Here is a 20,994-nt window from a genome sequence, read left to right on the forward strand (position 1 = left end):
ATCTAATTAATTCTTCTTCTTCTTCTTCGTCTCTGATTCTTAATTAGCGTTCCATCTTTTCCTGCGCTTTCTGTTTCGTTAGTTTTTTTTATTGTTTTTTTTCCCTTCTTTCTTTCAGAATCCATCTAATTAATTCTTCTTCTTCTTCTTCAGCTTCGTCTCTGATTCTTCTTCTTCTTCTTCTTTAACTTCGTCTCTGATTCTTCTTCTTCTTCTTCTTCAGGTTCGTCTCTGATTCTTCTTCTTCTTCTTCTTCTTCAGGTTCGTCTCTGATTCTTCTTCTTCTTCTTCTTCAGCTTCGTCTCTGATTCTTCTTCTTCTTCTTCTTCTTCAGCTTCGTCTCTGATTCTTCTTCTCTTTCCATACTTGAATGGGCTTCTCCTTCCACAACCTCCAAACCTGGCTATGGAGAAACCCTAGCTCCAAATCCTCCTCCGAATCCAACCCTAACTCTCACCCTAACCTTCGCACAGGGCAGGCGCGGCTCCCTCAGCCTCAATCTCGGTTGCAGAGCATCGACCTCGACGACTCAGACATGGTGATAGTCACATCTACTGCTCATGACCATAGCTACTGCTCGAGGTCGGACTCTGAGGACGGCTCGACAGGGTCCGAAGATTGGTCAGTCGGATGGTTCGAGCCACACGCGCCCGATTTCTCCTGCACAGATGATGGCACAGGCGGAGAATGCGAAGAAGATGCAGAGAATAGCTTCGCGGTGTTAGTACCTTGTTATGGTGGTGCATCCAAGGGTTTTGATCATGGATTGAAGGAGCAGGAGGAGAAGCAGAAGAAGCAGAAGAAGGATGAAGAATCTGAGGCCCTTACAGTGTTCGATTCAGGCTCTAAATCCCAACTCTGGGCTGCTGTTCTCTCCACCATTGCAGCAAACCCTCGTGCAGGTAAAGGTAAGAGCCATGAATACATACTGATACAGGCATACATGATTGCATCTACATGCATGCTTACACAGGCCTAGGATTCATGGTTCAAGCAGTCTTATACACATGGAAGAATTAGGGTTTTAAGCTGTCATTCATCCATTTTTTCTGAATGTACACTTCACCATTCAGACCTCTTTTTAATCAGAAATCTAATGAAGCAGACGAGGAGACTGTTTTCTTTAGATCCATTCCCATATAAATCCCTGAAAAAAATAAATATCAAAATGCAGAAGAAGTAGCTACCGTGAAGCATGACTATAAACCCAAGTAAACCCTAAACCCTAATCCAATGAAGCAAATGAAGAAAGTGTTTAAATTAGTGCAGCAATCTGCAGCAAAAAGAAGAAGAGATCCATGTGCAGATGTGGCTTTTTAGAGTGTCTGAAAGAGAGATAGAAATCAACAGATTGGATTTATCCAGAAAGTAGAGCATTTTTTTGGGATGATCCTTCCATGGTTTTAGCACACATAATTTATAATATGAGTCTCATGGTGGTCAATTTGTGTGTGTGTTTTTTTTGTCTTGCAGAGACAAATCAGTACTTGCTGCAATGGATTTCCTCCTTGGAATCATAACATAAGCTTCCAGATTAGATCGCAGGTCCGATCCGATCCGTTTTCCGAATTAATCGAAGTCACAAGGAGGACGGCAAAAAATATGGTGCAAAAACCAGAGTTAAAACACAAGAACACCAAGTAAAATTATAATGCCAAGAGTCATATGAAAATCACAAGAAAAAAAACAAAAAACTTAATTGTCCATAGCCTAGATTGATGATGGTTTACGGATTTTCTCATGATGTACACAAATTACTATAACTTTTTGTACATAGGATCGAAGATCATGGGGAGGAAAATTCGAATTTTGCTCATGTATGTGCATGTATATATCGATGGAAGAAAATCGAAATTAGGATAGAAACTCGATTAGTAGAGTATATCGATAAGTTGTTGCCATTATTAAGCACAAAGGATTCATTAGAGTGATGGACGGATTGACTTTTGTGGCATGGAATGTGTCATAAGTGTAAGATACAAGAATAACTCATTAGGTTGATGGATTTGTTATCACCTTGACCATGTACCTTCCTCTAATCTCACCATTCTTTTGTCATGACTTGCTTTATTTGTTGTAACTTGTACATATTCGCAATTATTCAAATAACAGACACTGTTTGATAAGTCTTCCTTCCTCTCTCTTCGTGTTTTCTGGGGGGAGTCATTGATTGATTGATTGCTTCAATTGTAGTTAATGTCAATCTTCATAATTATTCAAGAAATTTTTATTTACCGAGTTTCCACACGAAAAAGTACAAAGAAAAAGTCATGGATCTCTCTTGAGTAGGAATGTTTTAGAAAAATGACAAAAGGTTAACAATGATGGAGGAAATAATGCAAAATTATCTCTTCGAGGGGTTGATCATGTGTGTTTAGAGAGGTAACTGAAGTCAGGGACATGTTGCGAAATAGCTTCACAAAGGGGTATTTTGGGGAATAACATAAGTTAGAGACGTATGAGGGAACTGTTCATGCAAAATCATGGGTTCTATACTGGGGGGCATGATCGAAGGTGTTTTGGTAGACAAAAAGAAGCATAACAACATCTTAAGAAATAAGAGAAAAATGATGGGATTTGTTTCAAGCAATTTAGGGTTTTAAGAATGAAGATGGTGTTTGGGGCGATCAACAAAAAGTTAGGGACATGTGAGGAAATAACGCAATAGTAGGCACTAGGTCTTTCAAGAAACTCATTATTATCAAAGGATTGAGTTGAAAGCTTCAACTCAGCTGGTTTGCCCGAGTGGTTAAGGGGGGCGACTTAAGATCGCCTGCACTCAAGTGCGCGTGGGTTCGAACCCCACAGCCAGCACTCCATTTAAAGATTAATTATTGCTTGTAATTTTTCATTCGATTGCCTTGTTTTGCTTTCCATATGCATTTCTTTCAATCATACGAAAATAAGTTTTTTTTTAATTCATCAATTGAATAAGTAAATAAAACCCTTGAAGTGGACACGAATCGGTCAGGTCTCACATTCGCAATGGTACCTTCTGTTCTACTTCTAATCTGTGCGAAAGAGAGGGAGTGGCGATTCCACACAGAACGATCACAAAACATTCCGAACTGAAAAGTGCAACCTTTGGATTCAAATTGTCCCTCTTTCATGCCTTAAAAATGATCTTGAATGCATGAGTTGTTGTTGATTCATTCCAATAAATTGTAATTACGATAAGCAGTTGGTCATCTTCATGGTGATGTTTTTCTTATGAAACAATACATTTGCATGCAATGTGAGCATGCTCCATATAGATATATATATACATGTGTTCACAATTTTTATGTTCCGACACATATTTGTTCATACATTCGTGAATAGATAGTTGATAGTATTGTGTTATGGACATAATGGCTTGCTTAAAAAATGTCTATATTTGTGCAACAAACACATGCTAGTTTTAGGCCACGCATAAATTGGTATGCTTATATGAAAATCATTGAAATTATTATATATATTGTGATTCGTGAAATACTCAAAAACTTGTCTATATCCATTTCCATGCTTTTACTTTTATAGCTTTAGTTGGACACTTATGTTTGGTAGTTATTGGTTAGTTACTGGTGATTCTTGGTTAGCTATGGGCAGTTCTTGGTCTTGTTGTAACCGGCTTTGGGCATCTTTCCATTAATACCAAGGCGAATATTTAAAATAAAAAAAAGAGAGTGTTGCTAAGGAAAATGAGATTATGTAACGCAAATGTTTATCATGGTCAAGAAGCAAAAATTATGGTTAGCCAATGGTCTCCATTGAGCATCACGGAATTGGAATGTTAATGCATGAAATGTTGACACCTAGCGTTGAGTTTTTATCATTGATAACATAACTTCTATCTAGTTTGATGTTAGGCATCAACTTGTCATGGATTTGGAACCAATACATAACAAAGTCAATTCATAACATTAGATTCACATGCACTGGTAACTAGAAGTAGAGCAAATTGTTGGCTAACATTAGGTTCCCATGCACTAATAGTCCAAAACAAAGCAAGTCAATGTTAGGCATCAACTTGTCATTCATTATTAGGATTTTGCTATTCTGATGTTTCTATTGGTTTATATTGAAACCTCGATTGTGGAAATTTGATGGCATGAGAGCGGTATCACAAGCGGCCTTATTTTTTAATAGCAAACATGCCTTCCAAGATCACAAGTGTCACATACATGGCCTTAGATATGTGAGGTGCATCCTCGTCATCCAAATAAGCAAATATATTTTGCGGTTATGTACGAAATCTACTATTATATTGATGACTTGACATATGGGTTTGTAGAATGTTGCCTAGGCAATGCAATATATAGCTTTCATGAGTTGTTTAAAAAATGGTAGTGTCTTGAAAATGGAATGTTCTAAAAAACACATCATTTTTAGAGATTTTTCAAGGAATCATGGAACGGAAGTTGGCATTTCGTTGTTCACAACGATGAGTGTGTAAAGGAGCACTCACTAAATAATAATGGATAAATTCAAAATTGTATCAATTGAACCAACAAAGACCTGTTACTTTTGCACGCGCGTGTGGGGGAACAAATAGAGGGTGTTTTCAAGGGAAATATTTAAAGAAAACTCGGGGGCATTTTCTCATTGAAGAAAAAACCATATTGTGTTAACAAAGGCATGTTTGAGGCAGTAAAGAAAATAACTGTGTGGAGGGGTTATTTTCAAGTAAAATAAGGTTGGGTCAGAGTGGTCATTGTTAGGAGTTGAGATAGTTGTTCACGGCTTGAGATATCGGGTGGGTTATGGCGAAATATATATTGGGGTATTGCTCGAATCAAATACATCTTTCAATGCCCCGAGTTTGGGGGTGCAAGAGAGCTATCCAGAGGTCATCGACAAACAAGTGTTGTTTGCTCACGCGATTCTCGCTGTTTAGAGGAGACTTGTGCTGATTGTGACTGAGATGGGAAGCAATTAGATTAAGAGGGAAACATGAGGGTATATTTTGAATCGTCCGAAATCAACAATAAAAAACGAGTAGGGAGACATTACGTGAATGCAGGTTTCCGGATGAAACTGGGAGGTGATTTTGTCTTTGCATTGGGCAAAAAGGGCCCAAAGGCACATTTCTGTGTTGACAAGGGCAGGTTTTGGGGAATAATAGAAAAGCCATTGATGGGATGGATGGATGGGGAGGGGTATGCCCAGTGAAATTAAAGAAAACTCAGGGGTGCACCTCTGCACCAAATTGGAGCCAAGCAGGAAAAACCCATCTCCATTTCTCTCTTTTAATAGCTCTGTTTCTCTTATGATGGCTTGCTCTGACTAACACACACAGATAGAGATAGAGAGAGAGAGAGAGAGAGAGAGAGAGGTGTGTAGCCATGTTGGGCTCTCAGAGGGCCGCCCCTGTGGTGGTGGGGATATCTTTGCTCTGCTTCATACTCATCAATATGACCCACTGGGAATTCTTCTTCCAGCGACCCTTGAGCTTCGTGGAAAGAAATGGAACCCGTTTTGTTCTGGATGGGAAGCCTTTCTATGTCAATGGATGGAACTCTTACTGGCTCATGGCTCAGAGTATCGACTACAATGGTAGATCTGATGTCGCGACTGTTCTTCGCAATGGTGCTGAGATGGGTCTCTCGGTCTGCCGGACATGGGCTTTTCACGATGGGTTAAATGGCCTCCAATTCGAACCCGGTCATTTCTCAGAAGATGTGTTTCGGGTCAGGAATCCATTCTACTGCCACTATTTATTACTATTTAATTTTCTTTTTAATATTGCATTTAAAGGAATACATACCATAAGGAAGTATCTTCACATTTAATTTTCTTCCTATTTTTTTAAGCATTGTATTTCAAAGGAAAACATGAGGGAGAATTTTTACTACTCTTTTTTTGCATTGCCTTTCTAAGGAAAATTCTCGTTGATATCATTTTCAACCCCTGGGTTGTGGAAACAATGTCAAGGTCAATTTTGTAATGCCATTTTTTAATAGCAAATTGTTAGTGTAGGCGATCATAAAACCAAAATTATCAGGACTTCTTATTTGAATGCAAAATGAAACCCATAATATGTCAATTTATGCACAAACAAGTGATAGTTATTTTGTTTCAGAAAGTAGTCTTGATTTCCCCATTGAATAGCAAAGAAGAACTTGACAGAGGAATCTAATGGTAGATCATGCTGATTATACTTGCCTATGTTTAAAGATGCAACTTCATCCTAATGACATTTGCGTGAAGCAGAAAGCTGTTTCAATTCCAAAAAGATGGATGCAATGTTATGTTCCTTGTAAAAAGATGTTAACACTTCACGGCCCCATTTTCCCTTAAAATTGGCCTTACATAATCCACAACCTCAGGTATGAAAAGCATACCATTCCCTGAGGTTCCAAAAGCGGCATATAAGCTCTCACGATTTGATTTCCCTATGGATAGTCTTCCTATTGGTGATTGTAAGGAAAAAAAAGGGTGGGTTTAGAAGAAGAGGACAATAAGTCCTTAGTTAGAGTGTGAAATGGAAGTGGCACAATTTCATTGAAGCATATTCATCCTACCCGTGCTTGCTAGTGTTATTTGAACTGCTTTTGATTGGAACCTAACAGCAAGGGGCTTTCATTACATATCTTCTTCCTTATGATGATTCTAAGTTTGAATGAGGTTCGGTTTGCATTGCAAAATAGCGTGGCATAGAAGCTCCTGTAGGATGTGAAACTGAAGTGGCAAGATTCAATTGAAATCTTAAGATAAGGGGAGAGCACTATGCATCTGCTTCTCAATGGTGGTTGCAAAGGAAAAAAAGTCAGGGCTCACAAGAAGAGGACATAGAAGCTCTTATAGGGACATGAAAATGCAGTAAATGCAGTGACATGATCAATTGAAGTCAAGGCCAGTATGAAAGCTTCCAGGAGATAATGGGTGAGCAGGAGAGGGAATAGGCCATCTTGACAAGTTGGAATATCAACTTCCACGAAACAAGGATAGATCTTCAACTCAAAGTAACCTTTTGGCCATTGTAACCTTTGTTTTGCCTGCATTCCCATTCTGAATGTGATCACTAATTAATATCATCCAAGCAATTCCAATTCCTATCTTATTTGCTTAAAGAAAGAATATATGCATGATGTCAACCTCTGAATCCTTGATGGATAGAACTTCTATCGGCAATTAAGAATGGAGTCAATTTTAGATGGGAAATGGAATCATTTGCATTTCACAGGCATTGGATTATGTGATTGTGGAGGCAAGGCGCCAGGGTGTCCGATTGCTGCTGAGTCTTGTAAATAACTTGCCTGCATATGGTGGGAAGGGGCAGTATGTTGAGTGGGCTCGTAATGCAGGGGATCATGTTAGTTCTTCAAATGACTCATTCTTTTCTGATCCCATTACCCGTGGCTATTACAAGAAGTACATGAAGGTATACTCTTTAATTTCTTAACTCCATATTGCTATTGGATTTGGATACCATAATATTGTATGCATCTCATTATAGCATTGCAAATTCATAATATGCTGGTTTTATGCACCTGCAGCTAGTTAACAACTATCTTTTGGGAAGTTTAAAGTATTCATCTGCTAATTTCTTTGCTGATGTTATTTTAGTTGCACTTATTCCCCTGTGATTATCCATGTTGAGGAAAGTAGGAAATAATTGATATGAACATGTCATGAATGATGGCTGTATACTCTTTACATACCGACTTTGTGGATATGCCAAAAATAGTAAGTGAAAACATTTCAAGCCAATGTGGAGTGATGTCTCGTTTTGGGGCATCCAAAGTAATATAATTTCCTCGAGAGAGAATAAAGATGTTCTCTATGCTACAATGTGAATATATGTGGGTTGCATTCACTCATAGAACCTATGCCTAGCAATGGGCCCGGTTCGGTTTCTTTGCCTTGAAACCAAACCATTTATATAAAACAAAAACCAAACCAAACTATTTAGGAACTCTCAAGCGATTTAAACCAAACCATTTAAGAAAAGATAAACCAAACCATTTAAACCCAAACTGTTTAGGGAAAAGTTGAAACCAAACTGAACCATTTAATAAAAAATTTAAACCTAACCACTTCAGTCAAACTAATTATAAAAACTAAATAAACAAAAATGTATTAAATTAAATAAAGATTAAGGTTATATTTATTAAATCAATAAAAAAACATTAATTAAACCATTAAATTAAATAAGCATTGATTAAATCAATAAAAAAACATTAATTAAACCATTAAATTAATAAACCATTAAGTGGGGTAAAAAAAAGTTTAACAAAAACCTTTAAACCAATAAACTCGAGTATTAGAACCAAACTGAACTAAAACCAAACCGTTTATTTATAACCCAAACCAAACCAAACGATTAAATGTTTTTGGAATCGATAAACCGTTAAACTATGGCTTAACGGTTCGGTTCGGTTCGAGCCGAAACCGGGCCCATTGCTACCTATGCCCTAAGTTGTTCATGATGCTTGGATGTAACACACATTTGCAAGTCTCATTCAGAGCATTATTTAAGGCTTTGAGATACCATTTTGGTGTTCAACACACTTTCGGAGTATAGACATTAAAGTGTTTCTCTATGAAAGAAAGAACATTTATATTCTATAGAAAAGCTTATTGCAATAGAAGTTCTTCTTTACCTCCTGTTCTCCAAGAAACTGAAAACTACTAGCCCCTGATATAGAAAAACTGTGAATTTAATGTGAATACTTAAACATGAGCAGAAAATCATGACGAGAGTTAACAGCTTCAGTGGAATTCCTTACCATGATGAACCCACCATATTTGCATGGGAGTTGATGAATGAACCTCGGTGTGCATCAGATCCATCAGGTGATACTTTACAGGTGCGATACCTCATTTACTTTCTTTCTCTTGCATATTTTACCACTTTTTGGGTATTCCTATTTCCCTAAATGATAAGATTCTCTTTTGATACATATGTTTTGTACAAAAACACGCATAACTCTCTGGTTAACCATAAGTGAAATGACTAGGAGAAATAAAGTTCTCATCTTTGCTTACTTATGTATCAGATTTTGGACACTCATTTGTGACCAAACATGGCATGAAGAAAATTTGTTAGCCAGATCATGTGAGGTTTGAGAGATGATGATGTGAAGGACCTTATGTTAACTATGCTGAAGGTAAATAAAGTGAAAGATTTCATTTTGTAAGTCATAGTGTGATGACCTTCTGTTTGAGAGGCAAAAAGAGAAAAGGCTCGAGGCATGATATAGCATCAACAGGAAGTTTTATGCCCCAAATTTGAGTCCAAGAACGGCAAGTTTCAGATGAAGATCTTAGCATATTAATATAGATTGGCTCCATTCTCCTATATCTTGAGAAGCAATGGCAGATGAGTCAAGAATAGTAGCAGCTGAAGACTGGAATAAACACAAACCATAATAAAGAGAAAGATATAATGATGTGAGATCAGGCATCCTTTCTTCCCATTGATGGTGCTTGTGGTGTCTTTTGACCCGCTGCAATACTTGGAAATCTAACTCATAGCAATACTTGCTTGTATGATGTAGATATTGCACATGTCATGTCAGAGGCGATCGTGAATGCTCATAGTCTATATAGAAGAGGTCTAGTGGAAATCCACAAATCATCCATACTATCTTTCTTTTGTACCTCTGTCTGGTTCACGAAGGAGCTTAATGTTAAGCATGTGGTCAGTGGTAGAGAAGGTGCATCTGAAACTTTCTCGACCTTGCCATAAGCATTCAACTGCTACAAGTTGCAACATCATCTAGTAAAATTAGTGAGAGTAGGAGGTTTGTACTCAAGTGTACAGGCTAATAAAACATGGCTTACCACTAGAGTATAGCCCATATTTGACAACGAAAGTTAGAGAGAATGGAGAGACAGCTATATAGATCAAAAGGAGAATCTTAACTAACTCATGGATTTATTTTGTATGTAAATACATCTGAAAAAGAAAGTCTTCTGTTTCCTGTTTTTTGTTAGCAAGGAAATGTATTCCTTGTTTCCCATGTTTCTTATCGTACGTGCAACTATGCTCCTAGCAGCAGATACTTGAACTAGTGTCCTATGTTGTCTACAGGATATAGGCATCAGTGTGTTGAATGTTTGTTGACCTATTTCTCATTTTCTTTCCTTCATGGTTTTTTAGTTATTATGCTCTTTGTAATTAGAAAGGTGTATATGACCATTCGACTTCATTGAATCAACAGGGTTGGATTGAGGAAATGGTCACTTATGCCAAGTCTTTGGATCAGAAGCACCTTATCACTGTTGGGCTTGAAGGTTTTTATGGCTCATCTTCACCAGAGAGTTTGGAAAAGAACCCGGGGGACTGGGTCAAAAACCTAGGTTCTGATTTCATCAGGAATTCAAAAACAGACCTTATTGACTTTGGTTCCGTACATTTATACCCAGATATGTGGTATGTGTGAATGTTTTAGTAATCGTTATATGTGTACTCTTGTTAAGTTGTTTACGAGAAATATGAAAATGTTAAATCATAGGACTTCGAATCTTCAAATGGAGGATAAGCTAAAGTTTGCAGAAAAGTGGGTAACGTCCCACATTGAAGATGCATCACAAGTCCTAGGAAAACCAGTTCTCTTTACGGAATTTGGAGTATCGAACCAAGTAAAGAACTTTGAGTTTAAGAATAGAATTGACATGATCAAGATGATTTCGGGAAAGATATACGAATCAGCTAAAGCTAATGGTGCTGGTGCTGGAGCATTGATATGGCAGTTTGTAGTGGAAGATCTCGAGAGGTTTCAGGATGAGTTTGCAGTTATTCCATGGCGAGAGCCCTTGCTTTATGATGCTATTATTGAACAATCTTGCAGATTGTATAATGTTACAGGGAACTACAATCCGAAGCATTCAGTATGTTTGAAGTACATCACCTGATTGGGTGGAAGTGTTTTGAAGCGCATTTTGTCGATATTGGTTTACTTGGCTCAATTGTAAGTAATACTTGGATTTCACCATTCTTTTCTTCATTTGTAATAATCTATTGAAGAATATTAATAAACAGTACATTTACGAAAAGAGATGTCAGAATGAGATCTTCATTCTTGCTGATAATGGCAACCTCCAGTTTGTAATTGTTTGGGTTACTTCTTCCAATGTATTTGTTTTAGCAGGCAAATTAAAGATTTTGAAGAACTCAAGGCCTAATTTAAGGTCACATGGTGTGTATTTTGTGATGAAGGTCGGAAAGACTACTATTTATCAAGATATATTCTTACATAATTGTAGGTTTCATGGGAATGAATGAATACGAAATACACCCAAATCGTCCATCAAAGTGCTGAGTGGAAGTTACCTAATTTGAACTCTATTCCGTGTCAAAATTGTAAGAAAATCTTCGCACAAATGTATTTGCCTTGCATTGATAATCTTTATGACATTGCATTATACACAAAATTGATTTTAAACGTGAAACTAATGGAACTATTTTGACATGCAAATGCAAGCATGGATATTTCTTTTCACTCACACCCATTTTTATTTTCAATTTATTGATGCTTTCCCTCTTTCCGAGTCTTTTATTGTTGGTTGAAAGCATATATATATATATATATATATATATATATATGTATATGTATGTATGTATGTATGTGTTTATTTTCTTCAAATTGGTATATTAGTTTTTATGTTGCCTTTTTAAGAACTAAACCAAGTCTTTATAACAAGAGTACTCAGATGAAACTTGAGTGATTATTTGGGAATCTTTCCATTAATACCAAGGTGAATCTTAAAAAAAGGCAAAAAAGGTTTTAAAAAAAGAAACTTGAGCAATTATTATACAAATATATTTGTGCGTTCAAATAATTGTATATGTAATCATTCCTTTTCTAATGTAATTCTCATTGTTCATGCTCAATAAAGAAAAGATAAACTGAATCGAGAGTTCCAATTATTGTTTTATATGTTTTGGTTGAACTTACATACCTCTTTATGTTTCAATTTGGTTTTTCCAAGGGACTTTCAATACTATCAATGAATGGGAAATGTGATTAGTGTAAGCTAATCTTCTAGTATGTTTACAATGTAAGGTCATTCCCACAAGAGAAACTCGACAAGACCCATATTTTAGTTCTTTGGTTAAGTGTTTAGTAGTATACATATATGATTGTAGAAATATCAAATATGTCAAGGATAGAATTTATCTAGTAATGAGTGAATCCATAGAATAAAAGCATACTTGAATACCCATGGAAAGAAATCTAGAGCAATGCTTTAGCCATGGTATATGACAAACGAAAATAACATATTTGTTTCCCATGTGTTGGATGCACCTTGCATATAGTCGTCACACATGAAAGTTAGTATCAATCACTACATCAGTTATACAAATAACTTAGGCATCCTTAAATGTGATAATGTTTCACCAAATTATGATCACGATGACTACGAAACCTAATCTTTACAAATGCAAATGAGTTTACAATTCAAAGACTTTAGACGGGGGAATGCATCTTTAATGGGTTCGTATCAAATCTCAGATTTTAAAAAAAGGTAATAAAAATCATTACATAAACATTCACAAGCACACTGTACAAACAAAGAATTTCAACACTCATTTGTATGTTTTACCTTTATGTCCACATTGTTAAGTGATTTCTACTTTCACTACACGACAAAACATGTTATGTTGATGTATGCAGTAGCGGAAAGGTCATAGTAGCTTTAACACAATCATTTCTATATACATGGAAAGCATACAGAGGGACATTAAAAAAAGCAATCCAATATAAATTGGGAGTATCATGTTAGACATATTGAATTTTTACATTTATGCATCATGGGGAGATTCTAATTGGTAACCAATCCAATATGTGTGTTGCCTCTATGCATTATAAGCTTGTTGCTTCTCACACATTATAAGATTGCATCAATAAAATAAAGCATGAAACCATGGCATGCAAACACACAGACCAAATCTATACAAGAAATTCTTGAGAAAAACTTTGTTATTCCAACGCATGAGTGCTCACACAAACACACCCCCACCCATTGCCCCAGCCGAATCAATAGTTGCACGTAACTTTACAATTTCATTCTAGGTGGTCATTTTCTTTTGTTCTGGATATGGATGCCCAAAGGACATCATTATATGGTTGTTAAACAATCGACATGATGTACTTGATGATAGAAAAACCATGTGTTTGTGAATATGACAACTCATATATGCACATACCACATCACCTCCATAATCTCTTACTCGATTCAATCATCTTGATACTCCTAGGTTTAAAGACTTTGTGCGTATGCTTATGGACAAGATCGGGTGTGGGCTATATTATCAAATCGCAAAGGAACACATGGGTAAATTTGTTCGAAAAGAGTGGAATATCATCATGAATTCACGAACCCACCCCCCAAACGCTCCAAACCGAAAATCCTAGTTTCACTTAATTGGAGAGTTTATATGGAATCCAATACATATATTGAAGTTGGTATGATTGCATCACGTTGGAGTTGTCCCTTTAACAAGAATGATAGAAACTAGAACAAGAGATTGGTGGGGCGAAAAGACATATAGAAACCTTGCACAATGTTACGAATTAATTCCTCCACTTCACTCTTATAAAATTAAGACATTGGTCAATTGTCAAAGTAACTTTGTTACTTTCATGTGTGATTTGATTCACTTTCAATCAACTTGTTGGCATCATGCAAGTGGCAAGTAGCCACATATTCCCATTTCTCAACGTGATAATCTCTACTACTTTGAGATGTTATGCTTTCCCAAATTTACTTTGTTCTAGAGTAATCAACAAATGACCTGAAAAGCATCTTTGAAGTCTTATTGCTCTCGTGAATCACTTTCTCAATACTATGATAGGACCACAAAATCATTGGATTCTTTTGCATCATATAATCACATACGTGTCCCTATCAATCTCTCGCTAAAAATTGGTGTGCCTTAACTTGAGTATTAATTAGCTTATTTTACACTTTGGGAAACCAAAATCCCTCTTGAACCCACTCACTCACTCACTCATTAAAGTATTGAATTAAAGCATTTCAAGGGAAACTTTCTTAGATCGTTCATTGGATTAGGATTCTCGACATTGACCAAGCATATTTGAGTACAATTTTCAATATAAATGGATGAGCCTCTTGTAACTTATAACATGTTTCCGTAACTTTCCCTCATTTACACATTTTGATCCAAGTGGTCAACACACATTGTGGACATTATATTATGTGCTCCTTTAATAATTTTGGGTATCTATCCTTTCCATACAAAAATAATGTTGCACCTATCTAATCCATTGATAAAGTAACACATGCATATGTGTTGCCCCCATTCGATAACAAAAACCATCGGGACGTTGATTTTATTACATTGATCGAGCAACATGAATAGGTTGTCCAATCCCTAGTAAATTTGTATTGTGATAAGACATGGTTCTTTTATGGTATGTGATAAAGGTCATCATGCCAAAGTGTAGTTAAGCTTCACTAAAATTCCTATATACCTTCACCCATTATGTGATGAAGGTACTCAGATCAAAATTCTTATGGGCAAGAACCCCATAGATCATCCAATTGAGTTATACTGTTTTCTACATTACATGGGGAAGAGCTAATCACTATTGCATCTCCTTCTAATCCATGGAGCATATCGATTTGATCCCATATAAAATCATTCTCTAAGATGCCCCATGTGCTATAAGAAGATGGATCGATGCTTGACATGATTGGAAATGTACTAGTCCATTCGCCGGTTTGAACTTCATGGACTCCTCCGAGACTAGGAAAACTGGTACAATGCAATGGTCTTGATAGTAGTCCATGATCATTACAATCCACTTCAGATATCTCTTTTGTTGACCCAATCTTTTGAATCTGAGGCATTTCAATGTTATTAATGCATTCTCGAGTTTGGCTACTGTCCAAGCAATTCGCTGTTATAATGCCACCATTAATATTGGAATGCATTAACAAGCATGGACTCTCATGATTTTGTGTAGTATAGTTTTCAAATTCATTCATTCCTTTCCCAAGAATAATGATTTTTGGGTGTCTCAACGAAGATTCAAATACATTAGCCTTATTACTAGCACATGTTTCCAAATTACATCGAGCATTTCTTTTAATTTCTCTATCGAATCCGTTGGATCTTGGGAAAGGTTTATGTGTCTTGGGGTCGATCCCCAGTGCATACAATCTTTTCTTGAGATGGGCATTCCAATGGTTCTTTATCTCATTATCAGTTCGACCTGGTAGTTTGCTAGCAATGAGGGACCACCTACACATATTGAACATATGTTTAAAAGGTTAAATTCATGATAGGGAACATTGTCACAGATAAAAGATTGCTAGATGCAAATTTCCTATTTAATTAAACCCATTCTACATATAACCTATTCAACTCTAATATTAGTTCGAAACAAATTTTGATTGTGCTTGATTTGATCCATAAACTTAGATTGTTAATTTTCATGCCAAATATGTAAATAAATGTAGGTATTTGATTGTTCTTGAATTATTGATCTGGCATAAAGATTGTTAATTTTCATGCCAAATCTGTAAATAAATGTAGGTATTTGATTGTTCTTGAATTATTGATCTGGCATAAAGATTGTTATTTTCATGCCAAAGCTGTAAATGAATGTAGGTGTTGTCCGTGTGAATTTCTCAGAACATGAGCATTGTTGTGCATTAGGAAACTTTCCATGAGTCTAATTATTCAAGTTGCATTGTATTATATGCTTTTAGAGCAGATTAACTGTTTGATTATCAGGTGTTTCAAAGCGCCATTTTTAGTTCAAATGTGCTTCATCTGAAATTCATAGTTACTAGATCAATTCGTGCTCGAAGGGGCATGATTCTAGGTGCATTTTTACCTGTTGCCTAGAATGGAATGGAGCTTGATGATGAGGCTCTCTTCATCTTTGGAGATGTTCCCTTTCTTTATGTTGGGCCGAAGGTAGTTCAACCAACGTAGCCGGCAACTCTTGCCGCATCGAAGCAACCCTGCTTCGAGAAAATTTTCAATTTAAGAAAGATTAAGGATTGTTAATTTCATAGAAAAGTATACTATAATGGAGGATTAACTTGATATATAGATATCCTTGCTATGGGGAATTAACTTGACATACACTATAAGGGGGGGGGGATTAACAATCCTTATCAAAGAAAGATAAGGATTGTTAATTTCATAGCAAGGTATAGTAGGGGGGGATTAACTTGACATAATACTATGGGGGATTAACTGTAATCCTTATTCAAGAAAGATAAGGACTGTTAATTTCATAGCAAGGTATATTATGGGGGGGATTAACTTGACATATTAATACTATGGGGGATTAACTGTAATCCTTATTCAAGAAAGATAAGGACTGTTAATTTCATAGCAAGGTATATTATGGGGGGGGGGGATTAACTTGACATATTAATACTATGGGGGATTAACTGTAATCCTTATTCAAGAAAGATTAAGGAGTGTTAATTTCATAGCAAGGTATACTATAATGGGAGATTAGCAATCTTTATCAAGGATTGTGAATGCTCTCAATAATGATCCATGTATTTGATTTCCAAGGCTTATCACGTTTCAGAACAAAAAAAAACTAAATGGTTGGTACCTGCTTCCTTGGGCAAGGTGCGCCATGCACCTTCACCATGCTTCTTGATATGAAGGATTAGTCGCATGTCTTCGCAAGATGTCCATGGCCCTCGCTTCAGTCCCACCTTCTCGCAGCACGGAGCTCGCCCCATTAATATATTTAGACTTGTATAATGCCGGAATGTCGTCCAGATTATAACTTATTCCTAGCCAAATGATTATAATCAACAATTCATCAAATTATGCCCAAATTCATAAAAATATAATCATAAAAAAGCACCAAGCATCTTTGTTGATTGGATAGATCACACATTCATTGGGTGTATTGTTTAGTCCATTTAAGTTAGTTCAGCATTCGAGGGGGTGCAATGATAGAACTTTAGCGTCCCTGTTCAATTAATTGTCATTAATATCTTTTAGTACTTAATAATCTATGATGACTAAGACTCGCTCTAATCCAGTCGATTTAATTTCTTATACAAAGTATCAGCTAGTTAGTGTGTGGTATGAAATGATTATCCAGTTACATTAATGACTTCATGATTGAGAAATGACCAGAATTGGTTTGATTAATCTAGTTAATGTACTTGTAAAGCTAATACCATACCATCTTATTATCATGATTAATATGATCACCAAAATCTGATATTAATACCTTAAGATTTACTGGGTATTCAACCTACAATTAATTTGAGCTAGTAGTATTTAAGCCTCTAATATATACCTTGGAATTCTGATCGGCCTCTTGGCACTAGATCTGACTCGATTTAATACCTTCGCACTTGATTCCAGTAAGATTGCTGCTGGGATCATACATTGTAAGGAAATAAAATTTAAAACCCAATCATATATAATTAGCTTTCGATCATCGTTTGAGAGGCTAATAAATCAGATAAATATCGTCCTCTACTAATTGAATGAATGGATTATATCTTCTCTTCAGCTACGCATATATAGTTTCTGTGACGATCAAAAGGTATAAACAATTAAATTGCTCATTCTTTTTGAACATTCTAAAGGCATATATTATATATATATTTTGTATAATTGTATACTTTTGCATGTTATTATATTTTGGAATTATTCCAAAATTTTTAAAGGCTATATATATAAACACGCACACACAATTATTATTCCGATATATCTATATCTGATGTCGTTTCCATTGGCTTGATCCACTTTAGTCTACTTTTTTGATTGATTGGCTGATGGTTCACATGGCTTTTCGTTCATCCTTACGGACTCGTAATAATAACGAAAAGAAGAAGGGAAAATTTACATCACTTTTCACGGAATTAAATTATTCCCGAGCCATCTGTGTTTCGTGTACCCCCAACAAGGAAGCAATTTGTGATGATACATGTTTGCAATATCCACACTTTTTATGTATAAATTAATCAATCAATTTGGAATGGTAAATCAATCATTGATCCCCATCACATTATTACCTGGAATCATGTTAGATCTTCATCATCATCATATTATTCATGATTTTGGATTTTCTTTGTCGATCACACCGTCCATACAATAATTTATTTCTCAAACAATATATTTAAGATCATCATCCAAATGTGATCATTTGTAATTCGCCAGTCGTCGTTCCTTCAAAATATTTGAAATGATTCAAGTGTAGACAAGTTTACAAAAGAGTAACACTTTCTTTTAAAGATGAGGATCTTGTGTACATTAATGATGTCCAATGGCAATTACTTTAATCTTAAGCATTAACTTTGCTTGGGAGCTTCCAGGATTATCATGATATAATCATATATTCCTACTAGCACCATGCAGTACCAATCTTAAATTTCGACACAGGCTATTGCAGTAGGAGAGCAGCTGCAAATTGCAATGTGAAGATTTATTGTGTACACAAAGCACAATGCGCCTATCATGATGACTATTTTTTTTTCCATTCACAAATTTGACATTAGCAGCCCTAACTAAGCACTCAAATGTTCTCAACACTGGGATTAAGAAATGAGAAGAACATGTCCATCGATCAAAAGCCATTATGCAAAACAGGAGCATCAAAACACTACATCCATATTATTACTGAGGTATACAACTCCTTATCACACATGGAGCAATTGTAATAAAAATGTATGTGCTCACATGCCAGCATAGCATCTCTTCAGCCTCTCCTTGGTTTTTTCTTTTCTTTTGCTCTTTCCTTGCCTGCCTATTTGATATATAGGGCCTCCAAAGGCTGATCTTCCTGTGATGATATGATGGTATGAAGACCCTTCTTCGCTTAATGCTCGGAAAGACGGGTAGCACAGTGTCGGTCACATCATGGAACCTATTTACCGAGCCTTCACCTTTCGTGTGCATGCACTCATTGTCAGATAGTACCCTTAATGCTCGGAAAGACTGGTAGCGCAGTGTCGGTCATCATGGAACCTATTTACCGAGCCTTCACCTTTCGTGTGCATGCAATCATTGTCACATAGTACCCTTAATGCTCGGAAAGACCGGTAGCACAGTGTCGGTCATCATGGAACCTATTTACCGAGCCTTCACCTTTCGTGTGCATGCACTCATTGTCACATAGTACCCTAAATGCTCGGAAAGACCGGTAGCGCAGTGTCGGTCATCATGGAACCTATTTACCGAGCCTTCACCTTTCGTGTGCATGCACTCATTGTCACATAGTACCCTTAATGCTCGGAAAGACCGGTAGCACAGTGTCGGTCATCATGGAATCTATTTACCACTTCAACTTTAATGTGCATACAATCATTGTCACACACCCTTATTGTAATCTCCACACTTCTCTTGGATTTCCTTTTATAGGGTCTCCACACTCAGGTGCTCTTGTCATTGAGAGTGATGGCAACGAAACCTCTACAGCCCCAGGACCCTTGATTAGCCTATATGACTAGCTTGGTCCACTTCCACAGCTTCCACTAACTTGGGCTCACAACTTGTCAAGCATTTCTTCCTTTCTTTCCCCTTACATCTGTTTCTCCAGTACTACAACAAGTTTGCTAATTTATATCCATTCTAGGTGCTGTCAATAAATGAATAAATTCCATCCACACTACAGCTGCACCTACTTCACCTCAAATGGTATTTTGGTAAAGAAACAATTCTGCCCCTTTACATAGTAATCCGTTATTGTTTTGTATACAATATTTTTACACTGTCATGTTCATACTATTTCACTTCCATTCGAGCCATCATTATGACTTTGGCACGAGACTGGGTATCCTTGAAATGAACCAATCAAAGCATATTGATTTTTGAACCCTATACAAGACGCACAGTTAGTGTAGATTTTCCTTGGTGATGTCTCCACAATGCCAAAAGTGGTGATTATAACAGGCTATACGTAATTTACGATCACTTATTGTAATACTGTACAATAATGACTAAAGATGTACCTTCAAATGTCTCTATCATTCACTAGAATTTCCACAAATCATGGCCATTAACTGATATGCTGCAATTTGACAATGATCATCATCATCACTGATTCTCAGCATAGAGTTAAATGCTTTCCATCCAAGATCTACATTACCCCATTTGTCACAGGCACCTAACATGGCATTAAATTTTACAGAATTAGGTTTCACAAATAGGTCTCTCGCGAGCATTGCAAAAGCCTCATCAAGCCGTCCTACACGGGCGACTAGGTCAAGCATACAATTATTGTGCTCAATATCAGCAACAATGCCATATTCCCTCATCATAACCTCAAAATACTTCTGTGCAGGATCCAAAAACCCTGAATGACTACATGCAGTAAACATACTTTGAAATGTAATTTGATCAGGATTTATATTTTCATCTTTCATTCTATCCAGCACATCGAAGATAACTTCACTTTCCCCATGATATGCATATCCTGATATGAGTGCTGTCCATGACACCAAGTCTTGAACTTGAATCTTATCAAATACTTGATGAGCTTCTGTAAGTGATCCACAATTTGCATACGCATCCACCAAAGCACTACCCACAAAGCTCTCCCTTTCAAATCCTTGCATGATGGCCATTCCATGCATTTCATGGATCTTTTCTACAGTGGTTATAATTCCTAACACTTTGAATATGGAAACAAATGTGATAGCATTAAATGGAATACATTGTACTTGCATTTGTTCAAGACAGCTTAATGCTTTCTCATATGACCCATATTTGGCATAATTCCCAATCAAGGCATCCCAAGAGACTATATCCTTCATCTCAAGTTCATCAAAGATCGATTGTGTATCTGTAAACACGCCAAATTTTCCATACATATCAACAAGAGTATTACCGATATGAGAATGTCCCTCAAATCCTTCTTTGACAATCTCCAAATGTAGTTGAAGCCCATGGTTTAGGTCTCGTACACTACCAAAAGCCTTAAGGCAGCAAATAATAATCGTCTCGTCAAGATCCACAGGCATATTTTTTATGCAATCCCATGCTTTTGAACATGGCAACTGCAAGGTTATGTTCACCACATGAGATATGGCTTTTCACAACAA

General features: G+C 36.5%; 4 protein-coding genes and 1 non-coding gene across 6 annotated transcripts; 3 read left to right on the plus strand and 2 right to left on the minus strand.

Annotated features, from left to right (window-relative positions):
* Positions 1–302: 302 nt before the first annotated feature.
* On the plus strand, positions 303–1,882 carry LOC147852003 (uncharacterized). Its single transcript, XM_087334208.1, has 2 exons — positions 303–902; positions 1,474–1,882. Exons 1-2 carry the CDS (start codon positions 371–373, stop codon positions 1,518–1,520), a joined length of 579 nt encoding a protein of 192 aa, XP_087190334.1. The 5' UTR covers positions 303–370; the 3' UTR covers positions 1,521–1,882.
* Positions 1,883–2,731: 849 nt separating this feature from the next.
* Positions 2,732–2,814, plus strand: TRNAL-UAA (transfer RNA leucine (anticodon UAA)). The gene has a single exon. It is a non-coding gene; the product is annotated as a tRNA-Leu (tRNA).
* A 2,461-nt stretch (positions 2,815–5,275) lies between these two features.
* On the plus strand, positions 5,276–11,122 carry LOC147852005 (mannan endo-1,4-beta-mannosidase 2-like). The gene is made up of 5 exons (XM_087334003.1): positions 5,276–5,669; positions 7,166–7,363; positions 8,670–8,792; positions 10,149–10,360; positions 10,443–11,122. Exons 1-5 carry the CDS (start codon positions 5,325–5,327, stop codon positions 10,840–10,842), a joined length of 1,278 nt encoding a protein of 425 aa, XP_087190129.1. The 5' UTR covers positions 5,276–5,324; the 3' UTR covers positions 10,843–11,122.
* Positions 11,123–14,056: 2,934 nt separating this feature from the next.
* On the minus strand, positions 14,057–17,416 carry LOC147852006 (uncharacterized). Of its 2 annotated transcripts, none has more exons than XM_087334007.1 (4): positions 17,244–17,416; positions 16,539–16,725; positions 15,798–15,927; positions 14,057–15,199 (listed from the first exon to the last, which is right to left on the minus strand). In XM_087334007.1, exons 2-4 carry the CDS (start codon positions 16,669–16,671, stop codon positions 14,467–14,469), a joined length of 996 nt encoding a protein of 331 aa, XP_087190133.1. In that variant the 5' UTR covers positions 16,672–16,725; positions 17,244–17,416; the 3' UTR covers positions 14,057–14,466. The 2 variants fall into 2 exon arrangements, with proteins under 2 accessions (XP_087190133.1, XP_087190132.1); XM_087334006.1 differs by having other exon boundaries at positions 15,798–15,930.
* Positions 17,417–19,917: 2,501 nt separating this feature from the next.
* LOC147852007 (putative pentatricopeptide repeat-containing protein At3g23330) lies at positions 19,918–20,913 on the minus strand. Its single transcript, XM_087334399.1, has one exon. It carries the CDS (start codon positions 20,911–20,913, stop codon positions 19,918–19,920), a length of 996 nt encoding a protein of 331 aa, XP_087190525.1.
* Positions 20,914–20,994: the final 81 nt, after the last annotated feature.

Source organism: Azolla caroliniana, unplaced genomic scaffold (assembly GCF_043228905.1).
Source record: "Azolla caroliniana isolate FFs.n. ecotype wild unplaced genomic scaffold, voAzoCaro1.0.p SCAF_18, whole genome shotgun sequence".
Classification (NCBI taxonomy): Eukaryota; Viridiplantae; Streptophyta; class Polypodiopsida; order Salviniales; family Salviniaceae; genus Azolla; species Azolla caroliniana.